This window comes from Ptiloglossa arizonensis, chromosome 9 (assembly GCF_051014685.1).
Source record: "Ptiloglossa arizonensis isolate GNS036 chromosome 9, iyPtiAriz1_principal, whole genome shotgun sequence".
Taxonomy (NCBI): Eukaryota; Metazoa; Arthropoda; class Insecta; order Hymenoptera; family Colletidae; genus Ptiloglossa; species Ptiloglossa arizonensis.
Window position 1 is genome coordinate 18,245,662 of NC_135056.1, and position 27,656 is coordinate 18,273,317.

Consider the following 27,656-nt stretch of genomic DNA (forward strand, 5'->3'; position numbering starts at 1 on the left):
AATTTCCGTTCGTTCGCTCGCTCGCTCGTTTCTGGCCGAGGAAACGCCCGCCGTCGTTGTACCGAATTGTATCGTCGCGACTGGGGTTTATCGATTCTCCTCGAAAGACGCGAAACTTTCACAATTCGCCCCGTCCAAGTTAAACCTCCGAGCGGTTAATCATTAGTTTCGCAACTTTTTCGCGACGGAACGGAGATTCGGGATTCGTTAAATTTTCTTTGCGAACTCGGATGCGAGACACCGGCAACGTTCGACTCGAAAAGACAATCGACGATTCCTCGGGACGAAACTTGCGCGTTTAACAAGCGCGCCGCGTCGAGCGCGTCTTTTTACATGCTTCGAGGACGATTTAGTCGAGCACGAGGTATCGTTCCGTATTTGTACAATTTTGAGCGTTATCTTTTCTACGTACGATTCTATGCTCGACGTTCGTGAAGTATCTTCGTACCTCGAGTGCAGGATTGTTCGACGAGAACTCGTAACGGTTCAATAGGGCGAGCTTGGAATTACCGAGGGTCGAAAATTGTCGTCGAGACCGCAAACCGCTAAATTTCATTCGTATCGATACTCCATCGAGTTAAAGTCGCGATCGGTGGTACCGCGTCGCGAAACTCCTGGCAAGCAACTCCGTTGCAATAATCTAATTCAATCGCGCGCGACCAACGGGTATAGATTATTCACGCGGCGAGTTTAAGTCGAGTTAACAACATAGGGGTATATTAGATACTGCGATTGCAGTTGGTCAAACTCGTTAGAGGAGCTACTGTCGGTAGCAAAATTTATACCAACGGTTCGAAGTATACGCGTAAACGATTTAGCGCGCAAATTGATAAGCATATTTTCCCAGCTGCCTTCGATATCTCGAGAACGAAGTACGTTCGGTCTACGAGCAGTGATCGAAAGCTCCGTGGAAGATATTAAAAATCGCTCAGCGTATTAAACGGTCCGTGGTAGCGGTCTCGAGCGAGAAAACTCGATGGACGGTCGGTTCGAGATTTACACGGATGGTCGTTATAGAAAATTTGTGGCAAAAATGTCTAAATATACTTTCGTAACTGTCTTTCGAACATCTCGAGAAAACGTTGCATCTTTTATACCGGACCGAAATGGACTCTCGTTGGGCGCGGCCAAGAGATCCGCGTTTATCAGAAATCGTTGGATCAATTCCGCGTTTCGTAGTTTGGAGTAACAAGCTCGATGTAGGCGCGGGTTTTCGAGGCACACGTCCCGATAACGACACTTCCAGCGGGCATTTCCCCCGATCGTTCGAGCTCGTGAACAGAATTTCGGGCCGCGAAACGAAGAATTCCAGGCCAGTCGATCGTGGACGGAATCCCAAGTTCGTGAGCCCCGATGGCTGACACAGATCCAGCCGGCGGTAACTCCGTGTTGCGTGAATATTTTACCATGAACTGTTAGCTGAATGAGCTTGCTGAGGCCGGGGCCGATGCCGTTGCTCGCCTGGCATAGATAGTACCCGGCGTGATCTCTGGATACCCGTGGGATCGTCAAGGACCCGTTCTCGGCAACCCCGGCTCCCTCCGTGCCGCTGTATCCCAGTTCTCTGTAGTCGCCTGGAGTCTCGCCTGAATGTTCCAAGGGACCGGCCATTACTCGTCAAATGCGACCCGTAACGTTCATTCGCGCGTCTGGCTTCCAGTTATTAACCCCTTGCCTTCTAATATCGTGTTGGACGCGACAAACGCGAGACTCGCGATACGGATTACGCGACAAACGCGTCACCGAAAACGAGTCGAGATCGCGATACTCGACGCGAATTAAACAAGGAAGCCGGTCAACTCGAACACATTGGAACGATTTTGGAATATCGAGGGAGAAGGAATCCGTCGATCGGACCGGTCGAATCGATTCTATCGACTTGTACAGGATGGTTCGAGATTCGGTGGTCGAATTTCGAGGACGACGTTTAAAATGAAATGAACAGTTCACACGTAGGTGCGAAGCCGAGTGTGACTCGCGTAAGAGATCGATGGTAGATCTCGAGAATTCGTCCCGAGATTACATCGCGCGAATTAACAATTGTCGAAGAAAACGTCCTGCCCTTTGTACACCTTTCGATCCTCGCTCCGTGCTCTCTGGGCGCATAAAAAAATTCCCCGTTAAAATTGAAAACGTTTCGCGCGACACAATGCTTTGATACGCGGGAAACTGCAATGACCCAGAAATCTCGACATTGAAAACGGTGGACCACAAAGGAATGGAAAAGTGTTCGCAAATATTTGACCGTTAAAACATACATTATCAGAAAACAAATCCTCGAAACCTCTCTGCCCGTGGTGTGTACACTCCGGGGAGGAAAGGGGCTTCTCTTCTTCGAGGCCAATTTTCCGAAGTTGTCCGCCACCGAGCTCGCTCTCACGGGTAACCTTTCTTTCGGCTGTTCACCGCTCGTTCGTCGCGGGCAAACGTAACTTTACGTAAAAACGATTCGTTTCGTGGATGGTGAATGGTTCTGGATCGCGAAGGAAAACCGAACGCGTAAGATTTTTCCACGTGGACTCGGCACGAGAGACATCGACGACCGAGAAAACGATTCGACCTTTGTAATATTTGTCTCACCGAATCGAACCGTTTCTCCCCGAGACTTTTTCTCGTATTTGAAAAGTCAACGTAGATCACCGGGGTGAAAACGTTGGTTGTCTTACCCCGTGGAAGAAGGAATCCTGTGTCACTGGGCGCACGTTTATGACGTTACAGAATGCTCCCCGGTATTAGAGTATCGGTCGGAATTCACGGTGTCGCGTTTCCTTCTTTCAACAAGGGAACGCTGCGCCGTCGGATCAACGTCGCCCGACATTCTTTCCGATACAATAAACAGCGGGAAAACGGGTAAATGTCCAAAGAAAGCTCGGCGTTGCGTGAAAAGATACAGTTTTCGCGGAAAGTGCAGTCGACCTCTGCGAGATCCAGTGGCGCTCATCGAGGAAAACATTGGTTCTCGACCATTAAAATATTTAACGCTCGAAAAGGGAAACACGCGCGAACGTGGAAACACATCCCGTCGTTGGATCGTATTATTAATCTCAATCGTCCGCTCTTGTCCTCGATGGTAAAAAATAAAGTTTCTTTTTTACGCGCAACGAAGATCCAATCACAACCACGAAGGGAGTGTTTTTACGTTTCAACGAGAGAAACGAACGAATAAATTTTCTACCAATGATAACGCGTTTCCGGTTCCACCCGGTATAACAGCAACCGAGAAACGTGCCCCGAGAATACGACGCTCGACCGCGAAATCGGAATAAACGGCGAAGAAAAAAATGTCATTGTTCGTATTCCATTCCCGAAGCAGCACCGGCAATATAATGTTCGCGATCAACGAACCGATGAAACTAATTATACCGGCGCTTTATTGAGCGGAGGGCTTATTTCAAGCTGAACGAGACCGCCGGAAAACCTTCGTTCAGCGAAATGTCTGACTGATCCTTGCGCCGCCCCTCTGTTTAAATACTATCCGACAGGTGTAACTTAATGAAAACGACGAGCGCTGGGATCGACGTAAAAGTCATCCAAAGTTATTGGAGTTGTTAAGGTGGGGGTTGAGCGAGCGAGAAACAAAGGGAGAAGATCGATGATAAACGATTTCATTGTCTTCTTCGGCAATCCGGAAGGGAAAAACGGTTGTTTCGAATCGCAATGAGCGAACTTTGATCCGTTTTTGGCGACTCGCGCCAAAAATTACCGAAGAAATCGTTGCTTTCTGTACTCGATACACAGTTAGCGCGCATCGGTGTCGATCGTCGTGGAAAATAATATTTTCTTTCCGTTGTAACGCGAAACCATCTCGAACGTACCTCGTTCGGACGACCCGAGTCGGGTGTCGCGAGAGAACATTTGCGAGTACCAGGGTTCAATTGTAACCGCGTCCCGTGGTAAAAAAATCGGCAGAAACTAATGGTAACTCGTTGAAACTATGCATCGTCCGAAAGCAGAGTGATTTTTTGTTATTTTTTTCGCGCGAGTTCTCTTCCGCCTTGTATCGATTTGGTGGGAAATTGGCAACAGGAATTGACGATCGCGTAGATTTACGACCGTGGGAAATTTGATGCAAATTCACCAGAGAGAAGGAGGCAGGGTGGAAGGATTTCGTCTATTTTGAATAAGGTCATTTCCCCCGTGACACAGAAGGGTTTTACGATTCCATCGGCGAAGGTTCGACGAAGACGCGTTGATCCAGCCAATTAAACGCGGCCGGAAAACGAGGGAGTCGTGAATGCTCAGAATTTCCCATCTCCGAACGAAAACCATTACGGAAGAAACGCAAAATGAATAAGGGCTGCTAATAAGGATCGGGCAAAGGCAGTTGCCGGCGGAAAATCGACGCGAGCATGTCTCGCAGAGGTAGAAGAAAGCCGTCAAAGCGGAAGCATCGAATACCGCTTATTAAGCGCCACCCAAGATGCGAGGGGAAATAAAATGTGCTTTAAAACCACCAGACGTCCCTGTCTGTCGTCTCAAAGGGCAACGGGAACTTTATCGTGCAAGGGACGATAACCGGAATATTCGAGCAATAGAGTACACCGTTGTGAGTAAAAACTAATAAGCGCGGACCGGGTCTACGACTTGAAAAAGACAACGCAGAGGGCGTGGCCTGATCGTGGCGGGAACTAGATCGTACGAGGATGCAAAAGACGATTCTGGATGATAAGAAATCTTTGGCACGAGACTCGACGAAGAACAATACTTAACATCCGAAAAATGATTGGCCGACATCTACGACAAACTCTATAAATCGAGTACACACGCGAGATGATAAAACCCAAACACGACCAAGGAAACGCTCGGTGTATTATAAAAGTGATGGGTTCTCCCACCTCGGGGACTTTCTCCGACTCCTCGAGCTGTACGTACACTCTCGACCATCGTTCGCTCGTAAATGTACCCGTACGCGTTCCGAGAAAACAGCACTCGGAATTGTTTACACTCGCAAGGTACTCCGATCTGAGCCGAGCTCGAACCGAATATCAAAGGAAACAAAGGTGGGAGGACGCACGGGAAAACATCGGGAAACTAATTTTACGCGGTTGTTCGACGCGGTGGTGTTAGTCGGTCGATGTCTGTAGTCGCGTTTCGCGATTTCCAGGGCAAGATTGGACGCGTTTTTCAGAACGCAGCCGGCGGAGGGAAAAGCCAGGTCGCAAACGGGAGCCCCGGCTTCAAGGAGTCGTGACTTACCGATCGATTGCTTCCAAGTCACAGTCGGAATGGGGAATCCTTCAGCCTGACAGGCGATGGAGACGCCGTGACCTACAACGGCGTTCTGGTCGATAGGTTCCACCGTCCACCGCGGCGGCACTAAAAATACGATCCAATTGGCTTAAAATCTTCCGGCTCGCCGGCTCGCTTCGGACGTGCGTTTCATCCGGAGCCCGATCCCGCGCGATCCCCGTCGACGACGTTTTCTATACGGGCCCCGTTCACGGGACACGAATCGCCGTCAATTACGGCATCCGTGCCCTTTGTCCGCCACCTTTGCCAACGTCTTTCCCTCCCCTGAACCGTGATCCCCCGTCTCGCCGTATTCGCGAGAACCGTTTCCCGTACGCCGACACAATGCTTCGTTTTCGTCCCGGCGAAACATCTGATCGTTCTTTACCACGGACACGGCTCGAGATTCCTTTCGGTGAACAAATTGAGCCCTCTAAAGGCGGGCCTGGCCACCGCCGAATCCTCTTACACGGCCTGGCCCGTCTTATCTCGCTAATCGAAATATTTCCTCCAGTTTTGCGAAAAAGAAAACTCGTTTCCGACGAAAGACGTCAAAGGAATATTGTACGAATAATTTCTGTGAAGGTATCAGCGCGGAGAGTATTTTGATTGAAATCTACTCGGAAAGTTGAATTGAATATTTTTACGCGGCGAGTGAATTTTGAATTTTTTCCAGTCGGAATTGAATGTTTCAATTTCGTGATTCTTTACCGTGGTAAATTATATTTTACTTGATCGTATTTCTCTGGATTGAAAATATTTTTAGTTGCGTTGCACCGCACTCGCGATACCACGGGACTTTTCTACGGAACATTGTTCGAAGCAACGAAAATACAGGCGACGTTCCAGGTAATAAATTTAAATGATACGAGTCGAGGTATAAATCGGGCAGAGAATGCTTTTCGGCGCAAAAAATAAATCGAAATGGTAGAATGCAATTTTTCGATACGAGCCTTCTTACTCGAGAAAATAAATTGCGAACATTCGTCGAGCACGCGTGGCATCGAGTACGACTCTGCCAGCGTGTCCGTCCAGTTCCCGGTATTTCTACTTGAATTAGCGTTCGTAGACATTGACGCTAATACTACCCGTTTTCTATCTATCTGACTATCTACTAATTAATTACAACCGGTTAAAGTAGTTAATACCGTACCACAATCGATGTTCGCAAATACCAACACCGGTAGAAATATCAAACGTTGGTCAAACACATTGATCAAATTATACTCGATGTTACGTATTTTCTCCGTAAAGAAGGACACGCGTCGGATAATTCGATTCTACGCTTTCGATTCTTTTTTTCTTTTACGTTCGTCGGTCCTCGCTCACCCTCTATGCGTAGAGCTCTCTCGTAATAACGCTTAGAAATGTTCCGATTAATTATTCTCCCGTACGAAATTCGATCTTCGAAAAATATAACAATGGCGTTGAAAATATCTCGAATAACAGAGCTGCCGTACGGAGTAACGGAGAACGTTTATTTTTTGTTTTCTCTCTCTTTTAATTTTTTTTTTTAACGGACTAGGAAATATACCATAGTAAATAATTAGCTATTGTTCTCGCGAACGTCGCTCGCCAGAGACGGAAGATCGAAGTACGGTTTCCGTCGACGGGGATCGTCGATCGTTTACTGTTTTCACTGTCGCGTGTGACTGTTGTATTTACGTATTCGTGTTGTGAGAAACGCATGCAATTCCCAACGGGTTCGATGTACTGCATACTTACGCATCGCTAAGTGTGTAAAACAACAACTGTGTGTCAACAGAGCCGACGGTGTCTGTGTTTGGATTACTTGAATTGACGATGTCGTATCGAAGGGATGGAAATGTTTACTCATTCGTTGTCTCAATCAAAAGGAAACTAATTACCAGGAAGAAACTTCGAGCAGCAATTAAAATAACGAACGAACGACTGAATGAAACCATTGAAACGGGAAAAGGAAAATACGTGCGTTCTTAATGTAAATAAAATCGTGCTGGTTTCGTGGGAACGTATTCTTCGTTAAGTGGTGAACTGAATGTGTATTCAGCAACGAAGTCTCGAAAGTGGGAAACACAATGTACGTTAATTAAAATAAAAAGAAAAGAAAGAAATAGAAGGAGGGAACCCATCGATCGATCTTATCAAACGAGGAGAGAGTATTCTTACGAAAAATTGTATAGGAAAAAGTATACCGTTGGTCGGGGTAACGTGTCTCGTGCAAGAATTATTGAAAAAAGTATAACGAAACACAGGCAGGCATCATTCCAAGTAAAAAAGATTTACGTGAATATATAATGTAATAACGATCGATTTAAAGAACAACGTACGAACAACGCAAACCTATCTCAAAGAACGTTACTTGTAATCAGTACGAAGAAAAACACGCAGAAACTCGAGGCACACAGTAAATGTATATAAAACGTTACTTCCAACATTCTCTTCCATCGTCATTCCAAGTTGCTCGTATGTATATACACATAGACATATGTATACATACGTATACACATTGCACACATATGGATATACATATTTCGTATATGTATATATACGAAAAATACCATGAGTGAGAAAAAATTATTACGAGAAACGTATGAACCAGAAACGTTAACTACGCGAACGCATGCTTTACATCTGTCACAGACATTTGTTGCATTGCACGAGCACAATAAGTATCTCTCGGTACACGAAACCGCTACAAAAGTACAATCAAAGAAGTAGAATGATACTCTAACTAACGAACACGCGTAAACAACAACGAAACAAAAAGGAAACGAAGAAGAAGAAGAAGATAAAAATCAAACGGAAAAACAAGGAACCGTTCGCAAAACGAAACGGCCGTAACAACAAAACGTGTCTAATTCTAATTAAATTCAGCTCGCTCAACGCTCGTTTACTACATCGAACTTCTTTACAAAATGCTGATGAACGTGAGGATGTACACAATAACTGAACGATGAACAGAGAGAAGAGAGTAAAAAAAAACAGAATATTCGACAAACGAAGGTACTCTCTCGTTCTTTGTTTTTCTTTCGTTTTGTCTGTTGGCCTTACCCGGGCTCGTCGACGGATTTACTTGGCGGGCGACTTAATCGTCGACCGAGAACCGTGTGTGCTCTTCCGGTTTATAATTTCGCGCGAACGAAAGAAACCGTGTCCGCGAGAACCGTTCCGGTCCCGGTTGAATCGGTTTCGTCGGCTTGGCATGCAATCGGATGAGAAATAAAACAAAATTACGAACAAAACGGGTTCACGTTAAGTCTGCGTCCCTAGAAACCTTGTCCCCTTCCGTTGGTACGTGAAAGAACCCTTGGACTTACGGGACGATTGTGTGCTGTACGGCCTATCGGGTCGTGTTTCTTTTTTTCTTTCTTTTTTTTTTTTTTTCATAATTCTTTCCTCGGTGCCGTTAACCCCTTGCCTTAAAATATAGAACGAGACTCGTGGTCCGTATTTACGGGTCAAGCGTAATAAACACGAGTCGGACTCGCGGTGTATTTTTTCAGTCTTTGCGACGGACGAACGTGTGTCGTCCATATCGGCGGTGATTTCGTGCCTTTTACAATGTCGTAAACGAGAAACACTGGCACGGAAATATACCGAGAAACCAGTGAGAAACGTATCCACGTTTGTTTGGTTAATGCAAACGATGATACTCGAGAGTGAGCTTTTTTTCTTTCGCACGTAACGAAACAAATCCCAAGTATAATATATCGTATGTTTCTCGGCAACGGAACCATTACACTGTGTAAAGCTTCCTTTCGCGTTTCGTTACTATTTTTTTTTTTTATCCCTCTTCCGTGGAAATGTAGGCTAATACCAAACCCGATAAAATATGCTCGCGTTGTTGACGAAGGTATTTGGATATTTTTGCAATTTTTGAAAGTTGACTCACGTGTCGATCGGCGTCAGGTGACACACCCACCGAGTGTGTGTCTCTCGCGCGAAAAAGAACCAGCCCGTAACTATACACGCGCGGTCGCAAATGAAATCGTAAGGCAAGGGATTAATCGCTTCTCCGCGAGAGTGTTGTCGCCTCGAAGAGGATTGGAGTACGTGGTGGCGTCGTCGCGAACACGGACGCGCGAAGTATTCCATCGCGTTTCGAAAAGTCACCGCGAAAAGGAGGCTAGTTTCCGTTCGAACACCTCGGTACGAATCGGTACCACGTGCATCGCTATGCGGACCGCTATGCGGAGCTCCCGGCATTCGAGGAAACGGTCCACCTCGAACCCAGTAACCCGAATTCGGCTACATCGAGTCTTCCAGGGACCCGGATGGCTGGAATAGTCGGGACGATACGGTTCACCGGGACAATGCTCCCCGGAATGATTGTTTCAACTGCGAGCTACTTTTTCCGCGTTCCGCTCTCGAACGTGTACGAGGTCTTGTCGTGTTGGGTTCTCGGAACAAACGCGATGCGGAATTAACCCCTTTTCCCGGCTGCGCGAATTTCATTTTACTCTTCGAACACCGCGAGGAGAAATTGTTTCTCCGCGAGACTTTCCGAAATTTTACGGATACGCAAACTGTTCGACGCTCTCGAGTCTTGAGAATCGTGACGTATCAATTTTTATTCACCACACAAACGAGTATCCAACGATCGAATCTCTCGAGACTCACGGACAGGCGTAGAATTTTAATCACCTACATTATCCTCCAAAAAGATTGGAAACTTCGCGATCAAAATTTGACTCGAAAATTCACGAGTATCGAAGCCGGTGATTCCTACCGGTCTCTGTTCGCGATGAAAATCGCTACCCCGGACGAAACGTCGATCCTGATTTTGTCGCTCGACGACGAGTACCGTGACGAATCTCGCGAATGGGATCTCGCGGACAAAGTTACGGGAAATAACAATCGCTCGTCGAAGATATTGCAGTTTCCATTATTTGTTCGTCCGTTCTTCCCGGTGAAAGGCGCCCGACGACAAAGGACGATGGCGCTCGAAACGACGAGAGCAAACAGAAAATTCTCGATAAAGGGCGCGGCCCGATCGTGGGACCTGTTGCAGAGGGGTAACACGGGAAGATGGCGCGTCCCGATCATAGGCGAGCGGAGCACCAGCTAAAAGCGCAACGAGTTCCGTACGAGCGGGAGCATCGGCCGTGCTTTGCAGGTTCGGCTGCAAAGTGTTTTCAGGGAACGCGCAAAGAGCCGTGGGGTGGAAATTTGTTTCGCGATTCCACGGGACGTGGGGGAGCGCGGGGGTGTGCATTGTCGAGCGAGGACGCGGAACTTCGTAGCGAAATCGCTCGACTTCGGGACGAAGACTCCCGTAGCGAAAACTTGACACTTAATTATTTATGGACGTAATGGAGGCGAGCGAGGAGTTTCGCGGCAGTACGAAAGGTTCCCGGCGACTGTTTTTAAACGTTCGGGGAGCCAGCTCCGTTGAAAGTGTGCCGTGATTGGCCGAGTTCGAGGAACTTGGAACGCCTCGCGCGCGCGGAGCAGCCTAAAAGCGAGGAGAACTCGTATCTGGAGATCGCGGAGACTAATTAACCGAACCTCCTCGTTCTATCCACTTTTCCCCGAAAGTGGAAGCTAATTTTACTCTTCCTCTCGACCGGCGAGAACCGAACTCGATCGATGTCGAGTGGCGGAAGATTCGCCGTACGAGAAGTCGCAACGCGGAGAAAAATTTCGGAACGAGACGATAAATCGTTCGAACGCGTCGAGAAGAGAAGAAGTACACGGGAGACCTAACGACCGAGGTAGGAAAAAATAATTCTCCGGATGTAGCTCTCTTTATCGAGATGAAGATTCCGAGGGAAATGTTTAATCGGGCATTCGTTTCGCCGTTTCGAGAGTTTCAATGGTGCACACTTGGTTTTGCATATTTTTCATAAGTACACGTAAGTGCGTATATTCCGTTGCTACGTACTCCGCATACGATTTGCATGAGTTTTGCATATTGGAGGTATGCGTGCGCAAACGTACACGGTTCCGGCGCGAGCGACTCGCGTTCGAAACGATGTCTGGGTAGGAGAGAAGAGCGTAGCGGTAGCTTTGTCGTCGGACGATTCGAAGAGAACAAAAAAATGTACAAGGACCGTTTCGAGATCGCGAGTTTAAGCGATACGCCTGTGTATCCTACGTTCTGGCGTTCCTCCTCTGACGCGAGAACGTTTCCGTTCCTTGGTCGGGAGACGCTCTCGTGCGAAATGGCTTTCGAATGACGAGACGTACCCGTCGTTTTATAGACATTAGGACACGTGTACCCGATAACGGAGCAAACGCGCGTGCACGTTTATCCGAACACGTTGCCGTTTCCGTTCCAGCTCCTGTTCCACGACACGGCTAGACGTTATTCGCTTCCGGACGGTATCGTCGTCCGATTCCAGAACACACCGACCGTACAACGGATATACTGCAACGACGCGGCAGGACCGGCTGCCGCGCTATAATAATGGAAAACAAATGGAAAGTCAGGTGTTCCTTATCGCTTGGCTCGATACCGTGCAACCTCCTTGCCCGTTATCGTTCCCACCGCGAGGACCGTTCTTGCCCTTATCGTTCCGTACGTTTTCGCTGATCGTTGAAAATCGCGCACCCTATTTTCCACTCGATTGGCTCCCATTTTGGCCCGATATCGGCCGCGTCTCGAAAATCAGCGCGAGTTTCGCCCAAACGGAGTCGACTTCCGACCGGAGCGATCGTTCTTAAGAGATCACGTTACCACGACGTATCGAAAGAATCGATATTTTTTAAATTTCCATAAGCAGAAGCTCCGTGGAACGTTTCCCATCCGGTCGTACGCGGCTACTGGGAATGAATAACGGAGAGATATGAATTTTTACGACGGTTCTAAAGTCCCAGTTATTCTCTGCGTCGTTCGAGGGTACAACTCGACACCGGAACGTCGCAGGGCTTTCGAATTTTTCCCGATTGCCTGGAAATACAACGTTTCTGGACACTCGGCAGTCAATTTTTCATCGTATCGAGAAGCGTACCTTTCGCGCCCAGAGAACGTCGAACTGCGAAAGAAACGATATTTTCTTTTCTTCTCTTTTCTTTTTTTCTAATTTCCTTTCCTCGAACAGAAGTTCTTCCGGGAGTATTTTCTACTTAAGATCGCGCGGAAACGCGAGAAAAAAACAACGGAGATATTAACTTTCGCCGGGAGTTCCAAAGTTGAAGTTATTCCTGTCCGAGGGCGTAACTCCGCGCGAGAATGTCGCGAAACCTTGAGATTTTTCCCGATTACGTACAACGTCTTTGATATACTGGAACCGTTCTTCCGTTCCGTTAAGAAGAACGTTTTCTACGCCCAAAGAGCGTTCAACTCCGGACGAGAAAACTCAAAGGTCTCGATTTTGGAAATTTTCAGCTCGAAATTCGATTGTCCCCTACCGCCAGTTTGTTCGACATCTCGCGAAAACGTAACCTGGTCGTAAATTCTCGCGATTCTCAGACGGTAGTCGACGAAAGTGTAAGAGGGTTCGTTCGTTCCCACTTCCGTACGTTGTAAAATATATTTCGTAACCGATGTGCCCGCTCGTTCTTCGTCGCCCGCTACGCCTCGTATTTTCGAGATCAGATTGGACGGGAGACTGTGAAAATAGTTCGTTAGCGGCTCGAAACACACCCCCTCCCTCACCTGTGCTCGTGTTGTTTCAGGCAGCGCGAGGAGCGAGCGAGACGGAAAATAGAAAATAAAAAAAAAAAAAAAGAGAAGAAAGAAAAAACGATATCGAAATCACGACGGACGCGCGTACCGTTCCGCGAACGCATTGATTCGTCGCTATAACGCGTGTAACGCGAATTTATCGGTGGTTTTTACACGTTACCCGACTCGCGAGGGGGACGGGGGTAGGGGCCACGACAGAACCCGACACCCTAGTGAATACGAATGGCGGGTAGAACATTACGCCGTAACGCGACGTGTCACGTTCTTAATACTCTTGATGTTTGCGCCCGCGCGTTGCTCCGACCACCGAAGGCGACTTCTTCGCCTCGTCTTTCGCATCTTGTTCCACCGGTCTGGCCCCGTTGCCCCCGCGTCCTTTCTAACCACGTAAACGCAGCCACCGCCGGAGGGTGAAAACGAGAAGGGTAATGGGTTCTATCGTTATCAGAAGAATTCGTTCCCGGCTAACGAAGATTAACGCGGCCCACCGTCGTCTTCCTTGATGCGCGCGGCTTCCATCTACCGCCGTTATTATTATTTATCACCGTAGCGTTATCACCGGGCGATCATCGCGCGACGAACCTCTACGTAATTTAATCGGCCCGATGACAGCCCCGAACGACTCGCGTCTTACCAGTCTGGTTCCCCTCCTGGGCGTTCGCCACGCAGCCGGAAAACGATTCGGTGATTCGATACGACGGTTAAGAAACAGAAGTCGTCGACTACGCGGAAATCGGTGGCCCTCGCTGTCGAGGGGAACTTGAAAACTCGCATTACCTCCGTAGCCGCCGTCTCGAAACTCGAAACTAATTTCCCCGCGCGAACTATTCTCGCGAGAGCCTCGATTCCGGGGACCGGAAGAACTTCTTGCACGCCACTCCCCTTGGATAGGCTTGTAACACCGGTCGGGGAGAACCTTGGACGGAGACGACGACGTCGTTGCGGGAAACGAGCGTACGGGAGAACGTGCGCTGGAAAAAAAGAAATACCGGAGAAGAAAAAAAAAGCGTTCATCGTTCCGCGCTTAAACCGCCGGGGGTGGAGGCGTGCACGGTGGAGAACGGTGCAGTTGGCGAACTGTAATTGCGGGGATCGGTGAACCCCGACCCCTTTTGGCGCAACGTCTCGGAACATCTGCGAGGAAAGTCGTTCCCGGGGCCCGTGCGTTTCCCGAATACGGTCGTTCTCCGCTCGCAAACGAAACGTTACGACGCCCTGGAGACGTCTCGGTGCTCGGTGCTAATTCGAGGAACCGTGCGCCGCCTCCGGCTCCGTCTGCGGCCGTACGACGGTGATCGACGAAAATTTCGCGCGAAACTCTCGTAATTTTCGGGGAATGCTCAATTCCCGCCCAACGGACGCCACCGACGGGACGAACGTCCGTGAATACGCGTACTTTGGTATATGGCAAGGAAATTCGCAAAGTCCGTCCGAGGGTGCTCGAAGAAATTAAACGAATGAGAAATAATGCGGGCCGGGCCCCGCTAGACGGAACCATTGAGGAGCAACGGGATGCTTAAAGAAATTAAACGAATCGAGAGTAACGCGAGCAACGTCTTCGTTAACGAAGTTGCGTTAAAAGGCATTCACTGCTGGGAAAGTAGTGTGTGCGCGCGTAGAAGGAAAAAGAGAGAAGGAGACTCGAGACGAGTCCTCGACGAGGACTTCCGGTCGAAAGTTCAAAGAGTCGCGAGTTCGCGGAAGTTTACCGAAACAGACCTCTCCCTCTTCGATATTTTCCAGCGTCGCGACGCGTCGTCGGCGGCTCGATTCTCGATACGCAGCAACTTGGCGGAACTCGTGGTCGAGAAACGTCAACGTTGAGGGATCGCGAAAATTTCGAGAAGGTAGTGCCGATCGCGGACCGGGAGACACCGAAGGGGTCACCGGAAACGCGACCGATCGATTATCGTCGAGACACACCGTACTCCAATCCTTCCCCGTGGTCGTTCGGTTACTGTTCCGTAATATGTATATATATATACATGTGCGTATATACATATGTACAAGAAGAGGCGCCCGAAAGGATGGACCCAACCGTCTTCGTTGTTTTCGAAGTAGCGAGGACACGATCGAGGACGATCCACGATTCGAGGAGACCGCGGTAATGTTTCGTTTCTCGTTCCGGAGATTCCTCGAGATCGCGGTTTCTTCACGAAACGGAGGAACCGTTCGTTTTTAAACGGAACGCGGGACATTTTTCATCCGCGACTGCTTCGAACGATACGAAATGTATCTCGAATCGCGTGGACGAAACACCGATACGTCGAAACGCGCAGTTTGGACTATCTTCGAACGATCTCGGAAACGACGAGTGGATAAAACGAACACCGAATAAGTTCTCGAAGTTTCTCGTTCGTTTTCCTGTTATCGTATTCGCGAGTTTCAACGGCGAGACTCCCGAATCCTCGAACCGCGATTCTGTGTCCTCGAGAGCGCGACTTGGTCGCTTCGAAGCCACCGATGAAACTCGATCGGTGTACACGCTTTCCGGACACCCGTGATTTCCGTATATACGCAGAAACGCACACGAGAGGTTTCCGGGGGGGAGTCGCGGCAGACGATATGCATCGACTGCTCGCGGTTTTATGTACACAGGTTCTTACAGCTACCATGTCGATTTTTGTTCTTGCTCGTTTGAGACACCAACCAGCAACGGAGAGGCTGGTCGAGTATTCGGCCAGGCCAGCGACGTTGCTGATCTGGCACGTGTAGTTCCCGCTGTGCCTAGCGCTGACGTTATTTATCGTCAGGATGCTGGAAAACGGCGGATAGTCGCTTATCTGTATGTTGTTGCCCGTCTGGACGACGGCCGCGTTGGATCCGCCCGACGAAGACGACGCCGAGCCGACGTCACCCGGCCTGACCTGTATCGGTCTGTCGTCCATCAACCACGTGATGTTGAACGGCTGGTCACCCTGGCTCGTGGTACACATTAGCTGTGTCCTCATCCCCTCCGTCACACCGTTCTCGAAATAAAACGGCGAGATCCGCGGTGGAACTACAAACGTGACGTGTGATAATAGTATGTACCTGCGTGCCGCCATCTAACAACCGCTTCGCCTATACGCGTGTCTCGACCGGAGACGCCACTTTTCCTTCCCTTTTAATATATTTTCTATTTCTTTTCGTTTCTTTTTTTTTCTTTTTGCGAAGAACGATCTAGAAGCTGAAAGAGAGAGATGTTTTTCGGGAAGCAGGCTCTCGACGGGTCTCTCGTTCGCGTTCCAGGGGGGAACGCGTCCCTCTCGACGAGACTTTCTCACCTGGTCGTTCCGTTTCTCGAGAAAAAATAAATCAAATAAAATAAAACACTCGCGTTTCGATCCTCGGTGACGAGCAATTACCACCCCTCCTCGACGAACATCGAGAACGGTTCGTTTTAAACGAAACGATCGGCAGGTGGGCGGATCGGTTCTCCTGTTCGTCGAATCGCAGACGGGAACGATTCGCGGGATAATTACATCGAACTGGAGAAACTCCGCGGGAGGGACTTCGGACCAAACGGAACGGAATTAACCGGGCGCCTCGGTTCGCGTCGAAAGCGCGGCGCAGTTAATAAATCTTCTTCACGAATGTCTAAAATTAACATTAAAATACAAACGGCGCGGAACAGGGTGGAGGGGGAGAGGTGGGGATACAAACTGCTCGGAGTTTAATCCGTTTCCGAGAACGAAGGGAGTGTAATTAATGTTTCCCTCGGTACCGACAACGCTCCGATATAACGTCCGACAAAAAGAAACGAACGCTTTCACGGGTAATATCGTCGAGTCGCCCCCCGCGACGCGGAAAGTTCCCGCTTTTTTTTTTTTTCTTCTTTTTCCTTCTTTTTTTTCCCTTCCTTTTATCTTCTCCTCTCGTTCCACGGACGATTTCCCCCGCACTGTTTCTCGAAGTCTCGTCGACGACGAGGGACGAACAGGAGGGTCGAGCTCGCGAGACGCGAAACTCGAAATCCCGCTCGCTTTCGAGGAGGAGGAGGATGAGGAGGAGGAGGAGGAGGGACCGCGTTCGATCGAGCCCGCATCTCGCGAAACGAGCGGCGCGCGCGTCCGACCGGACACGGGCCTATACCACTTGCCGTGGATCAAATATCGTCGCTGCGAGGCTCGCACCGCTCGGGACGAACTGGTTAATAAAGTAGCTGGAAAGAAGAGCCACGTAGGGGTGTACACGGTTCGATATCGATACAGAGCGCGTCGTTTTCGAAAGATCGCGAGCCTCGAGAGAGCCGATTAGAACCTCTGCTCCCCGTACGGTCAGCGATTTCTCTCGGGGCTCTATTTCCTTCGGTTTTTTTATTTCAACTCGGTTGGAAATCTTCCGGCTCTTCGAAGAGTTCCAACCTCCGTGTAAACACCCCCGTTGAACGCGGTACAGGTGCAACGCTCCCCCGTGAAAAATTGCGCCACGCTCGTAAATATTCGGCCACGGCGCTCCACACGAGCCCCGCGTAATGAACATTTACGACCACGGCTAAACGTTAACGTCGGTCGATGCCTCCTTACGAGGACTAGGGGCGGTCGAGTCGCGATACGCTCTACTCGCCCCGATTGAAACTTCTCGAGGGGTGAAACGTTGTATCCCCTCGTATCCCCTGGAACGCGCACGATCGCGCGATGGATTGGACGATATTTGGATCCGTTGTTCGATTCGGTCGTCGTTGTGTTACTTACCAGACGCCTATGGGACGACGAGCGGATGAAAAAATAAATTGAAAAGAACCGGAAACACTACACGGGACGAAAGGTATGCGAGCGATCTCGAATTTCGCGATGATCGATCGAAAAGGAGACGGACGAACGGGACGGGGGAAATATAATTTCATGCAGCGTAACGAGCCCGCCGCTCGTCGAGCTCGCTCGCATCGATTTCGTCTCGCGATACGATTTACTACGGTCCCAATAATGTTACTTCAACGACGATGATAACGATGATAATAATGATAATGAGCATGATATTACACAAATCATAGAGAATATCTCGAGCGAAACATAGCATAGTCTTCGTAATGAAAAAACTGTTCTACATAGTGATAGTGATAATAGCTCGGTCAGAATCGGTCCAAACGTGATCGTACGATACAACACAGATACGAAAGCGCGCGGAAAAGTCTCTCCGCGGCGAGGATGTTCGCGGATCGTTCGAATAGCAAACAGCGACACGGTGTACGATTCTAAAGCGAACGCGGGAATTTATTTCAATCGAATCGCGAACCGAAGCTGTTGCTCGTATTTTTTATTCCAAACGGAGTTTCCGGCGAGACTCGAAAGATCGAGAAAATCTCTCCCGGAACTTTTTCAATGATTGTACGTTATCTCGTTCGCGAACGAACATCACACGGAGGGACTTTCCCGCCGCTCCGTATATCGAGAGCAACAAAGGTGATGGTGAATTCATTCGAACTGGACAAAAAGAGCACGACTCCTACCAACTCGGATCGCGTGAGCGTCGTCCACAGCGATCCGTCGTTGCAAAAGTACCATAGAGATGGATAAACTGTGATACTCAATCAATGAAAGAAAAATTAAAAAAAAAAGAATATCGAAAAAATGACATTACGTGTACTCTCGCATATATGTTGATGCTGAACGATGCATATACACGGGTGTGTGCGAAGATTAAAACCAGTTACGAACGGTAAACTTTACGTGGAAGCGATCTCACGCTGTGACATCGAGCCGGTGACATCCCGCGGCTCCGGGGCGCAAAATTAAACGAAAAATCCTAATCTGACGCGGGATCCCGGTTTAATTTTGCGGCAGACGATTCGAAACGTCGGCGAACGCGAGAGAACGCTCTGTGCACCGCGTCCCAAGAGAGAGAGAGAGAGAGAAAAAGAGAGAGAGAGAGAAGAGTGAGAGAGGAGAGAGAAAGAGATAGCCAGAGAGCGACAGTGAGAGACAGAGAAGGAGAAACAGAGTGAGAGAGAGAGAGAGAGAGAGAGAGAGTGGGGGAGAAGAACCAATCGAAACTCTCTCTCCAAGCAGAATTTTCAACGAACGCTTCGATGTCACAGATAAATACGATCTACGGAACATACTTGGTCGACTTAGTTCGATACACACTAGAAAAAAGTTGACGTTCGCACAAACGAGAGTATGAAACACTGGCAAAAGATGATATACCTTACATATACATTTAGAGATGTACAGCGTGTTCCGCTCGAAACCGGCCGTCTAATTGTAATTTTCGGTCGCGACGGGACCAAGTGTTTGTTTCGCGCGCGATTCGAACGGTTTCGAGGCAAGTATGTCGTTTTATGTTGTTTCATCCAGCAACGTATCGTTCTTCTCCGATTGTCAGAGTCAATAGTAGAGCCGTATACAGTAACGTTCGATTTGAAATTCTAGAACTCTTCAACGCGCGCGAGAAACATATGAACGCGTACTCGCGTATAAAAAAAGGAAAAACAAGCAGGCTTAAAAAATTTGAAAGCCATTGTAAAATAAATGTTCCCGGTGGCGTATTCGCGTCGCGCGCGAAACATTTTCTCGTGTCGTCGCGACCGAAGGTGAAAATATTCGGGATGAAACAAAGACGAAGAGCGACGTAGCAATGGCGACTATTTTACGCTTCTAGCAAATTCTCACGCATACGCTCGTCGTTCGTCCAGGTGGGATCTACGATCTATTCGTCTAGCAGCTGTCCCTAAGTCTAGGATATCCTCTTAAGTTATTACCTTACGCAGAGCGATAATTCGGTGGCCTGTTTCGAGCGGGGCGCCCTGCATGGATACACATATATAGAGATATACGTGTCAAGAGTGCCCGTATGGTAAATCTGATCGAAGCGTGCAATTAGGCGTGCAAAGAGAAACAGCGTGCAGGATCACAGAGTGTGTAAAGACAGAGTAACGGAGGATGATCAAAATCGGAAGTAAGAGATTGAAAATTCACGGCACGTCCAGCCGTACGAGTCGCGCCGGCCGTGGGATCGTCTCGTCGTCGCGATTCCGCCTCGACCGTATAAATTGAAATCTGAATAAGCGCGCGCGTCCGTAGGCTCGCGGCACGTTCCGTCGCGTTATTCGTGGAAAAAGAAAAGAAAAGACAAAGAAAGAAACGAGACGACGCGAGGCGCGTATCTCGAAATTGATTTCTCGCTGATCGTCGACTGGACGTACCGATGTTTTTGTATTTGTTTTTTTTTTCTTTTCATCGGGCGTGCACTTCGGACTAGCATGTAGCAGAAACAGGTCGCGCGTCGAATGACTTCGAACCGACGGGGTCCGAGATCATCCGCGACGATCATCGGTGTACTCGGTGCTTAAGAAACTCGACTCGCGTGCGACGACAGAGGTGGTCGACGATGGTGGAGAGATCGAACCGCATTGAATCGATGCACTCGAGCGTACGATCGATACGCTCGAGGACGGCGAGGCGTGTCTTCGTCCGGTAAAGACCGCGCGGATGCAACCGGCGACGAAAAAAGTTCGTTTCAACGGTGCCGCGCGACGGAAAATTGATCATCGCGGCGCGATGCACCGGCTCGAGCGCGCTGATTGATCGATCGTGCTCGCCCGCCGGTTAGAACGACCGCGCGTACCACCGTTTCCTTACACCACCGATCGATCAGTTACTTTCCAACGCGAAAGTATAATCCATCCGGCTGGAAAATCGCCAGTCTGTCTTTATTATGTTCCGCGAATCGCGCGCCGGTCTGGGACTACTCGAATAATTAAATTTCATAATACTCGGATACTCGAGTATCGTTCCTCGACGTGATATCATCGAGTGCCATTTTTTCAACACCGTTGCTCGAGTATCGTCGTTCGAATATTATCACGACGGTGATGGATCGCGAAATTGAATCGAGATAATCTTCTCGGCGCGACAAAACCGAGGAAACGGTTTTCAAATATCCCCGTTGTTACGTTCTCGCGCAATTTTCCCTCTCGATCGCGAAAATATTCGATCGGTCCCAGCCGCGATCGCTCGTTCTCGAGACGATGCACTTGCGACCCGTAGCGGCGCGTAAATCTATCCGTGCTCGTTGATTCGATTCACCTGTGTATCTTTCGAAAAATTCGAAAATACGAGATTCCGTGACGGATAACGCGACACTCGAGCCCTTGGTCAACGCGCAAGAAACTGTACTCTCGAACGACGCGTGTCGCGTCGCGACGTATTCGACGCTTGGCGTGCAACAAACGATGCAAAACTCGCGCTCACGCGATCTCACGACGCGTCGATGCATGCAGACACGTCGAGATTGATGCAACGCGTGCGAAAGACGTCGCGAGAGAGATAGAAATTGAAGAAAAAACAGAGAGAGCGAGATAAATAGATAGATAGATAGAGAGAGAGAGAGATAGAAATGTAAAAAAAAAAAAAGGAAAAAAATATACCGTGCAGACGGTAACGCGAGACGCTCGCTCGGCGTGGAATCGCGCGCGGAAACCGCGAAGCAGGCGAGACACCTCTGTCGGCGCGCAAAAACCGCGAACGAAGAAGTACACCAACGGTGTGCGTTTACCGTTGACGTGAAGGAGTGCAGAATGAGCGACGGTGGCAGCGCCATTGGCCACGCGACAGGTGTACGTGCCATTGTGCGCGGGTGCGATCGTGCTAATGCTCAGGGCGCTGGTAAAAGCGTCATATTGCCGGACGGTAATGGCCTTTCTCGGGGACTGTTCGGCCTGGCCGTCGGCCTTGGGGCCCCGCTTGGGCCCCTTAATCGCGTCTCCAGGACCGGCCGGGGCCTGAACGCGGCTATGGCTGGACGACGGAGCATCCTGCGACGTCCTGATCGTCTCTATCGGGACGCTATCTTTGAGCCACGTGAACGTCAGTGGCAGATCGCCAGTCACGACCACGCACTGTACGCTAGTACGGTCCCCTACGTTTAAATCGCGAGCAAAACTGAAAGGCGTGATTTTAGGTGGCACTGAAAGAACAATACAAAGACAAAAGGTGGCATTCCCAGTCAAAGCGGTTCAGAATCGCTAAAGAGAATCGCGTTTAGTAGGGGGTAGTGGGTGGGCTGGTGGCGGTGGTGGTTTAGAGGGGCGAGGGTACGGATAGGTCGGTGATCGTGTTCGGTGTAGAAGAGAGATACACGAGGGTGGTCTGGGTACAGGGGGAATGAGTGAATACCGTAGGAGAGCACGCACGTCGAACGGACGGTCGTAATCGTCCAACCGGTGCTGTCTGGACCGGTGCTCGGTTCCGAGAATTATTTCACGAGTGGCGATCGTTGTTTCGTCGTCGATCGAATTTCACGGGAGAAACTCGTCGATATCGGGTCGTTTAACGTTTCGAGTCGACAGGAGCTGGGCCGTGGACGGGGGTTTCTTTCTCGTCGCGAAACCCCGTACCCGTGCCACGAGACGGTAAGAATCCAGGCAGCACCCGGTCGTGAGAGAAAGCGAGTTCGTAGAACACTCCGCGCGGCCCGAAAAAGCAGCTCGAAGCTCGTCAAAGTTTCTCGCGGTGCCGATACGTCGAAGGAGCGCGGCTCTCTTGTTTAATGAAAGCAGCAGGGTCAAAGGCCGTTCATATTGTGCCGCTTGTAATTACAGCCGCGTTAATTAAATTTCCACGGCCGCGCGCGACTAAATTAAAGCCTCGAAACTCCGAGGGCTTTCGAGAGACCGGCCGCCTCCGAAGAATATTTTCTTCCCGCGGCTGCTCGGCTCTTTCCGCGCCGGATATTCGTTCCCGGAACGTTCACCAGCCGTACGGAGTGTCCTAATGCGCGGCGCACAAAGGATGTCGTTTTGTTTGCGGTTCTCTATACAAACGGACAGCTTCGGAGACAGAGCGCGCGCAACGGACCTCACTGGATACGCTTGCGATTCATCCGCGATGAAAATCCCGGGCTCGGTGACCGCGCGCAGCGTCGAGGACCGCACGAGTTCGCGCCGAGGAATTCCAACCATCTTCGTAGTCGCGACGCGGAACGCGATCGTCGACCGAACGACCCGCGTTGTTCTTTCGAGCGAACAAACGTTAGGGGTGGAAATCTCGTTTCAAGAAATCCGGGCCAACCAACGGACCGTTCGCTTTCGATTCGTTGCGTTACATTTTCCACTCGACCCTAATTTCTATCCGAATTTTTATCGAACGTACGTTCGACGTTCGCGACACTGCGCGATTAATCTTCTTTCTCACGCTCTACTTTCGTTTTCTTCTTTCAGTGACAAACGAAGGATTATTTACCGAAACTCCGCGAAAAAGTTAGGCTCCGATCTCGATCGGTTTCCAAAATTACGAACCCTCGAAGAATTCCAGCCACGAATCGAGAGATTCCGAACAATTTATCGAGCGGTACGAACCGCTTTTATGGGTTTTTCTTTTTCTCTTTTTTCTATCGTTTCAGCTTTCTTGCCAAGGTACGAAAAGCGCGTAATTACGCCGTCCGATTAAACACTCGATCGGAGAACCGAGCCATCAAAGAGTACTCGGCGTACCAAGTTCGACAAACGTACACCGTTTCCACGCAGTTTTCAAACGCGTTTCGTCGGTAATTGCGCCTCTTCCGGCCGCGCTGTACACGCGTTTCCTTGTTTTTATCCGTCCGTCGTTCTTTTAATATCGCAAACCGACGCGCTCGCGGCTCACGGCTCGCAGCGATCGTAATTCGCGTAATGCGCTCTCTTCCCTTTTGCCATCCGCTCGACGATTAACGGATTTTACTACGAACGAACGACGATTGTTGTTCGAACACGGTCGGTGTTGATCATTTCTCCGTCGAATCGGTTTTCCTTTTCTTTTATTTTTTTCCCACGCGGACCAGTACGCGAAACGCCAAAAATTTTCCAAATTTTCGAGTAGGTCGTATTTTTCCCCCAAGATTCCCTTTCTCGTCGATCTCGACCCACGGAATTTCCCAATTAATTCCCGACGATGCGCGAACGGACTCGAAGCGTCGCGTCGATCGACGCAATCGCGAAACTCTCGCGAGAATTTTCCCGCGAAAGGGAAAACAATCGATCGGGGCGCCTCTTGCTCTCGAGTCGACACAATTCGGTCGCGAGTGCGCGTCGTTCGCTCACTCGACGTTCGCTTTTTAACTTTCGATTAGGAAAATTGCCGATAAAATCACGATCCACGGATCAACCCGCTCAGCCACCGCGTGCGTCGCAACGTTGTTACCGCGCGGCGAGAGGTTGCGCGCGGTTTTTCCAGTGAAGTGCGCCACGCGCGAAAGAAAACGGCGACGGTGTCGCGCGAATGGAATATCGATACTTCGACAACAGCGTGTTTATGTACAAGTGCGCGCACACGTTCTCGAGTGCACGGGGCGCGTTCGTCTTCGAACGCTTCGAACCACTCGATTCGAGGACCCGCGGAAATTAAATCGAGGTTTCGCGGGACACTCTCGATACAGCCTACGCAGGAACGAGATCTTCGAACACCGAGGAAATTAAGAACACGACGAAACCGGGCACGGTAATACAGCGAACTGTATTTCTTCGGCGACTGCTCGCGACAGTTCGAACCAAGTCTTTCGTAGGAGTCGCGCGACGAGAAGAACTCCGCCGCAACGGAGCCACGATGTTTAAACGATCATCGATCTCCGTCGCGTGGAACAAAAGTGCCAAGAACGCCGGACGAGACGTTGAAATTGAAAAATGATACTTTTCGACCCGCGAACTATCGTAACTCTCGAGTCGCGCGTAACTTTAACCGCTCGAGTCTCGTTGCACCGAACTTCGATTCGAAAACGGAATTTCGAACTCGAATCGATTTCTTTCGTATTTCGCGAACCGAGCTGCGCGACCGACTTCGATCGGTACGCGTTTCGATTTTTACCCAAGACACGATTCGCGATTCGTAACGAAATTTCGGATCGTACTCGCCGATTCGAAATCGGCTTCGAGATCGCGCGTACGCGCGAGTCAACGCGCCGTTTCAGCGGACTCGTCGAACGATCCGATAAATAACCGATACTTTTTCGCTTCTCCGTCGACTCTATCTCGTCCGTGGCATCAAAAGGAACTTCTTTGACCCGGTGCACCGACATCGGAGTTGCCAGGGTTGACGCACGACGCGATTAAACCTCTGCTCGGTTCGCCCGCGCCCCGTGCACTTTATCCTGTGTACACGTAACAGCGGCCCCGTACCTTCCAGACTCGAGTACGTAGTATCGCCGCGCTATGAATTTTTATGTACAAAAGTACACGTACGGAATATAATATACAGAGCAGTTTAGGCGAGCGCGTGCAAGGACGGATGCTTGAGCGATGCAGTGAAGTGCTGTGCTCTTGTGCGTGGGGTGGGGGGGTTACGTTCGCGAGTGTTGTCAAACGCACGGATATCCGGTGACGCACATAGAGAAGAAGAGAAGAAAAGAGAAAGATATATATATATATATGTATATACGTATAGAGAGAGAGAAATAGAAAGAGTCCGAGAGAGACAGATAGAAAAAGAGAGAGAGCGAAGGAGAGAAGAGAGACAGACGCATACACGCACACGTACACACCGTAGCACGCGCGCACGCTTACGTAGCTCCGCGCTAGTACGTGTAAGAAATCTTTCTTCACCGTGGGGGTTGAGAAGGGGTTGTAACGGACGAACCGACAAACTTTTTCAATCGTGTCCAGTGATTCTCGAACGAACGATGGACCACTCCCCGAGCTGCGGATGATTGCGTTTCAGTGATGCAACCACCCTCCGCGCGCGCACAATACGCGCCGCTCCCTTTGATTGTCTCCTCCTTTGCCACGATACGCGAACCGGATCCAGTGGCGTAGGAATAAGGCGGATGTCGGCTCCCTCGTGCTAATTACCATTAGAACGCGGTCACGCCGCCGCGCGGATAAATAGGAACGACGAGAGCGAGTAATTGGCTCCCGGTGGATTAATTACCCTTGCGGTGATTCCCGATTCCTTCCGAACGTCGTCGATCGTCGACGATCGTCGACGGTGTCTTGTCGCGTTCGATTCCCTTTGTCGCGAAACGATCGCGAAACGATCCCGAGGGGAACGAGATCTCTCGACCCATTTATGCAACGCGTTTTCTACACGATTTGAGAAACGCATCGTCGTGAAAAACTACTTCGTTTCTGCACACAAAGGACACTCATCGCGAACAAAGCGACATTTACCCGCTTATCGTCCAAGTTCCGACGCGATGAAAAGAACGCGTTCACCGTAGCCGTAAACCGATTTTAAGAACGAGACAACCCGTCGAATCAACGCCAACGATATTCCTACACCACCGGAAACACCCGGCACAGTATCCTCCGATGCGACTTGCGGCAAGTTGTCGAATTTTTGCAAGCTCCGCCGCACTTTACCAAGCTTCAGGAATCATAGATCCGGGACGGTCTCCCGGGACTTTCCCCGCGAGGCAGCCTCGATTAAACCGCGCGACGCGAGTATTTCCAGCGAAATCGAATACGTTCTCGCGGATTTTCTCTTCCTCGTAGCTTCGAGAACCGGCGGCTCACGTGACGCAAGAAACACGAGAACGATCGAGACCGGTTCGCGAACGCGAACGAAATTTTCATTCGAAACTGGAATTACGCTGATGCATCGCTGTTTACGCTCGAACGGAGCCGCGTCTAGCATCGCGCGCTAAACCGATCAAAATTTTCCCCATTAACCAGCGAACCACGATCCATATCTGTTTTACCAATCGAATTACAGTATTTGCATCGCCCGGCTCGATAAGCCACACCCGTTCGTGGAACAACAAAGGGAGCTCTGCGGCTTCCGCGCCGCGCCGCGCCTGTTCTCGAAGCGTCGAACGGTTACTTGGAGAAAAAAGTATCGGACGAACAAAAAAGAAAAAAGAAAGAACGATAATCGAAAGGAAGAGGAACGATTGTTAAACGCGAGAGTAGACTCCCGTAGGGAACTCGTCGTAGCGATCGTTTCGAAAATTTGGCGCGCGGTACGATCGAGCGGATACGCGAAGCAATGCTGCCCCGCGTCGACTAATCCCGCCCAGCGATAAACAATCGAGTACACGGAATTCGCTCCGTAAACTTGATACAGAAACATTTTGTGTGCAGGTAAATTTGACGGCACGCGTCAAACACGCCGGGACATTGTGCACACACGAATTGTAATTAATACGCGATTGCCGGAGGGGGGAGGGGAGGAGTGGAAAATTACGGAGAGGATCGGGTGGACGGTGTCGAACGAAGGGGCTCGAAGGGACGATATAGCAGCTTCGTGCTCGTCAGCGCCGTTGTTGATCGTTCTTTAATGCTCCGAGCGATCACGCACGGCGCTGTTTCGAGACGATTACTCTCGTCTCTCGGGGAGAGCCGAATTTTGCTCGCGACGTGTGCCCGTGGAAAGTCTCTGAACCGTGCTCGCGGGAGATATGCTAATTCTTTTAGAAACGATTTCTTACGGCCACGCTGCGACACGTATATTCCAATGTCGTCTACGAAATTATCGCGATACGGTGGTGTAAATACGTGCGACAAATTTCGAGGAACGGTAGTTTCTCTGTTATTAATTTATCCCGAGGATAAGCTCCGCGTAGGGATGTGCGAGCGCGGAATCACTCGAGCCACCGTTCTCGCGGTGAATACGCTGGAAACGTTTAAAAGAACAACGTTCTCGAAAGACAGTGCGAATCGAAGGACCCGTATTTCGATAGAGGAAGACGTGGCTTTGGAGCGAAGAACGATTCCGAACGATCCGCGAAAGGTTCCGACTGGAGGTCACTTTCTCGTTAACGGTAGTAATAAATTGCCGCGAATTTTAACAGTGACAATGGACGAACAACAATTTCTGGCAAAACATCAAATCACTGTGTTACGGAACGCGCAATATCCTCCCCATTTGTCACCGCGTAACGTTACCTTCTTCCGCAGTCATGCTGACGTTGATGAAATATCTAGACG

The 27,656-nt window shown here is 49.7% G+C and overlaps 1 protein-coding gene across 9 annotated transcripts in view; it reads right to left on the minus strand.

The window, feature by feature from the left end:
• Window positions 1-27,656, minus strand: part of LOC143151772 (cell adhesion molecule Dscam2) — a 178,451-nt gene that overhangs the window by 27,502 nt on the left and 123,293 nt on the right. For 7 of the 9 annotated variants that reach the window (XM_076321229.1, XM_076321225.1, XM_076321228.1 and 4 more), the window contains 3 exons: window positions 21,320-21,730; window positions 5,197-5,316; window positions 1,407-1,586 (listed from right to left, as the gene is read on the minus strand). In XM_076321229.1, the coding sequence (XP_076177344.1) occupies window positions 1,407-1,586; window positions 5,197-5,316; window positions 21,320-21,730 (711 nt within the window). Of the gene's footprint in view, window positions 1-1,406; window positions 1,587-5,196; window positions 5,317-15,491; window positions 15,843-21,319; window positions 21,731-27,656 lie in introns of all 9 variants that reach the window. The other 2 variants (XM_076321232.1, XM_076321227.1) reach the window with 1 other exon arrangement.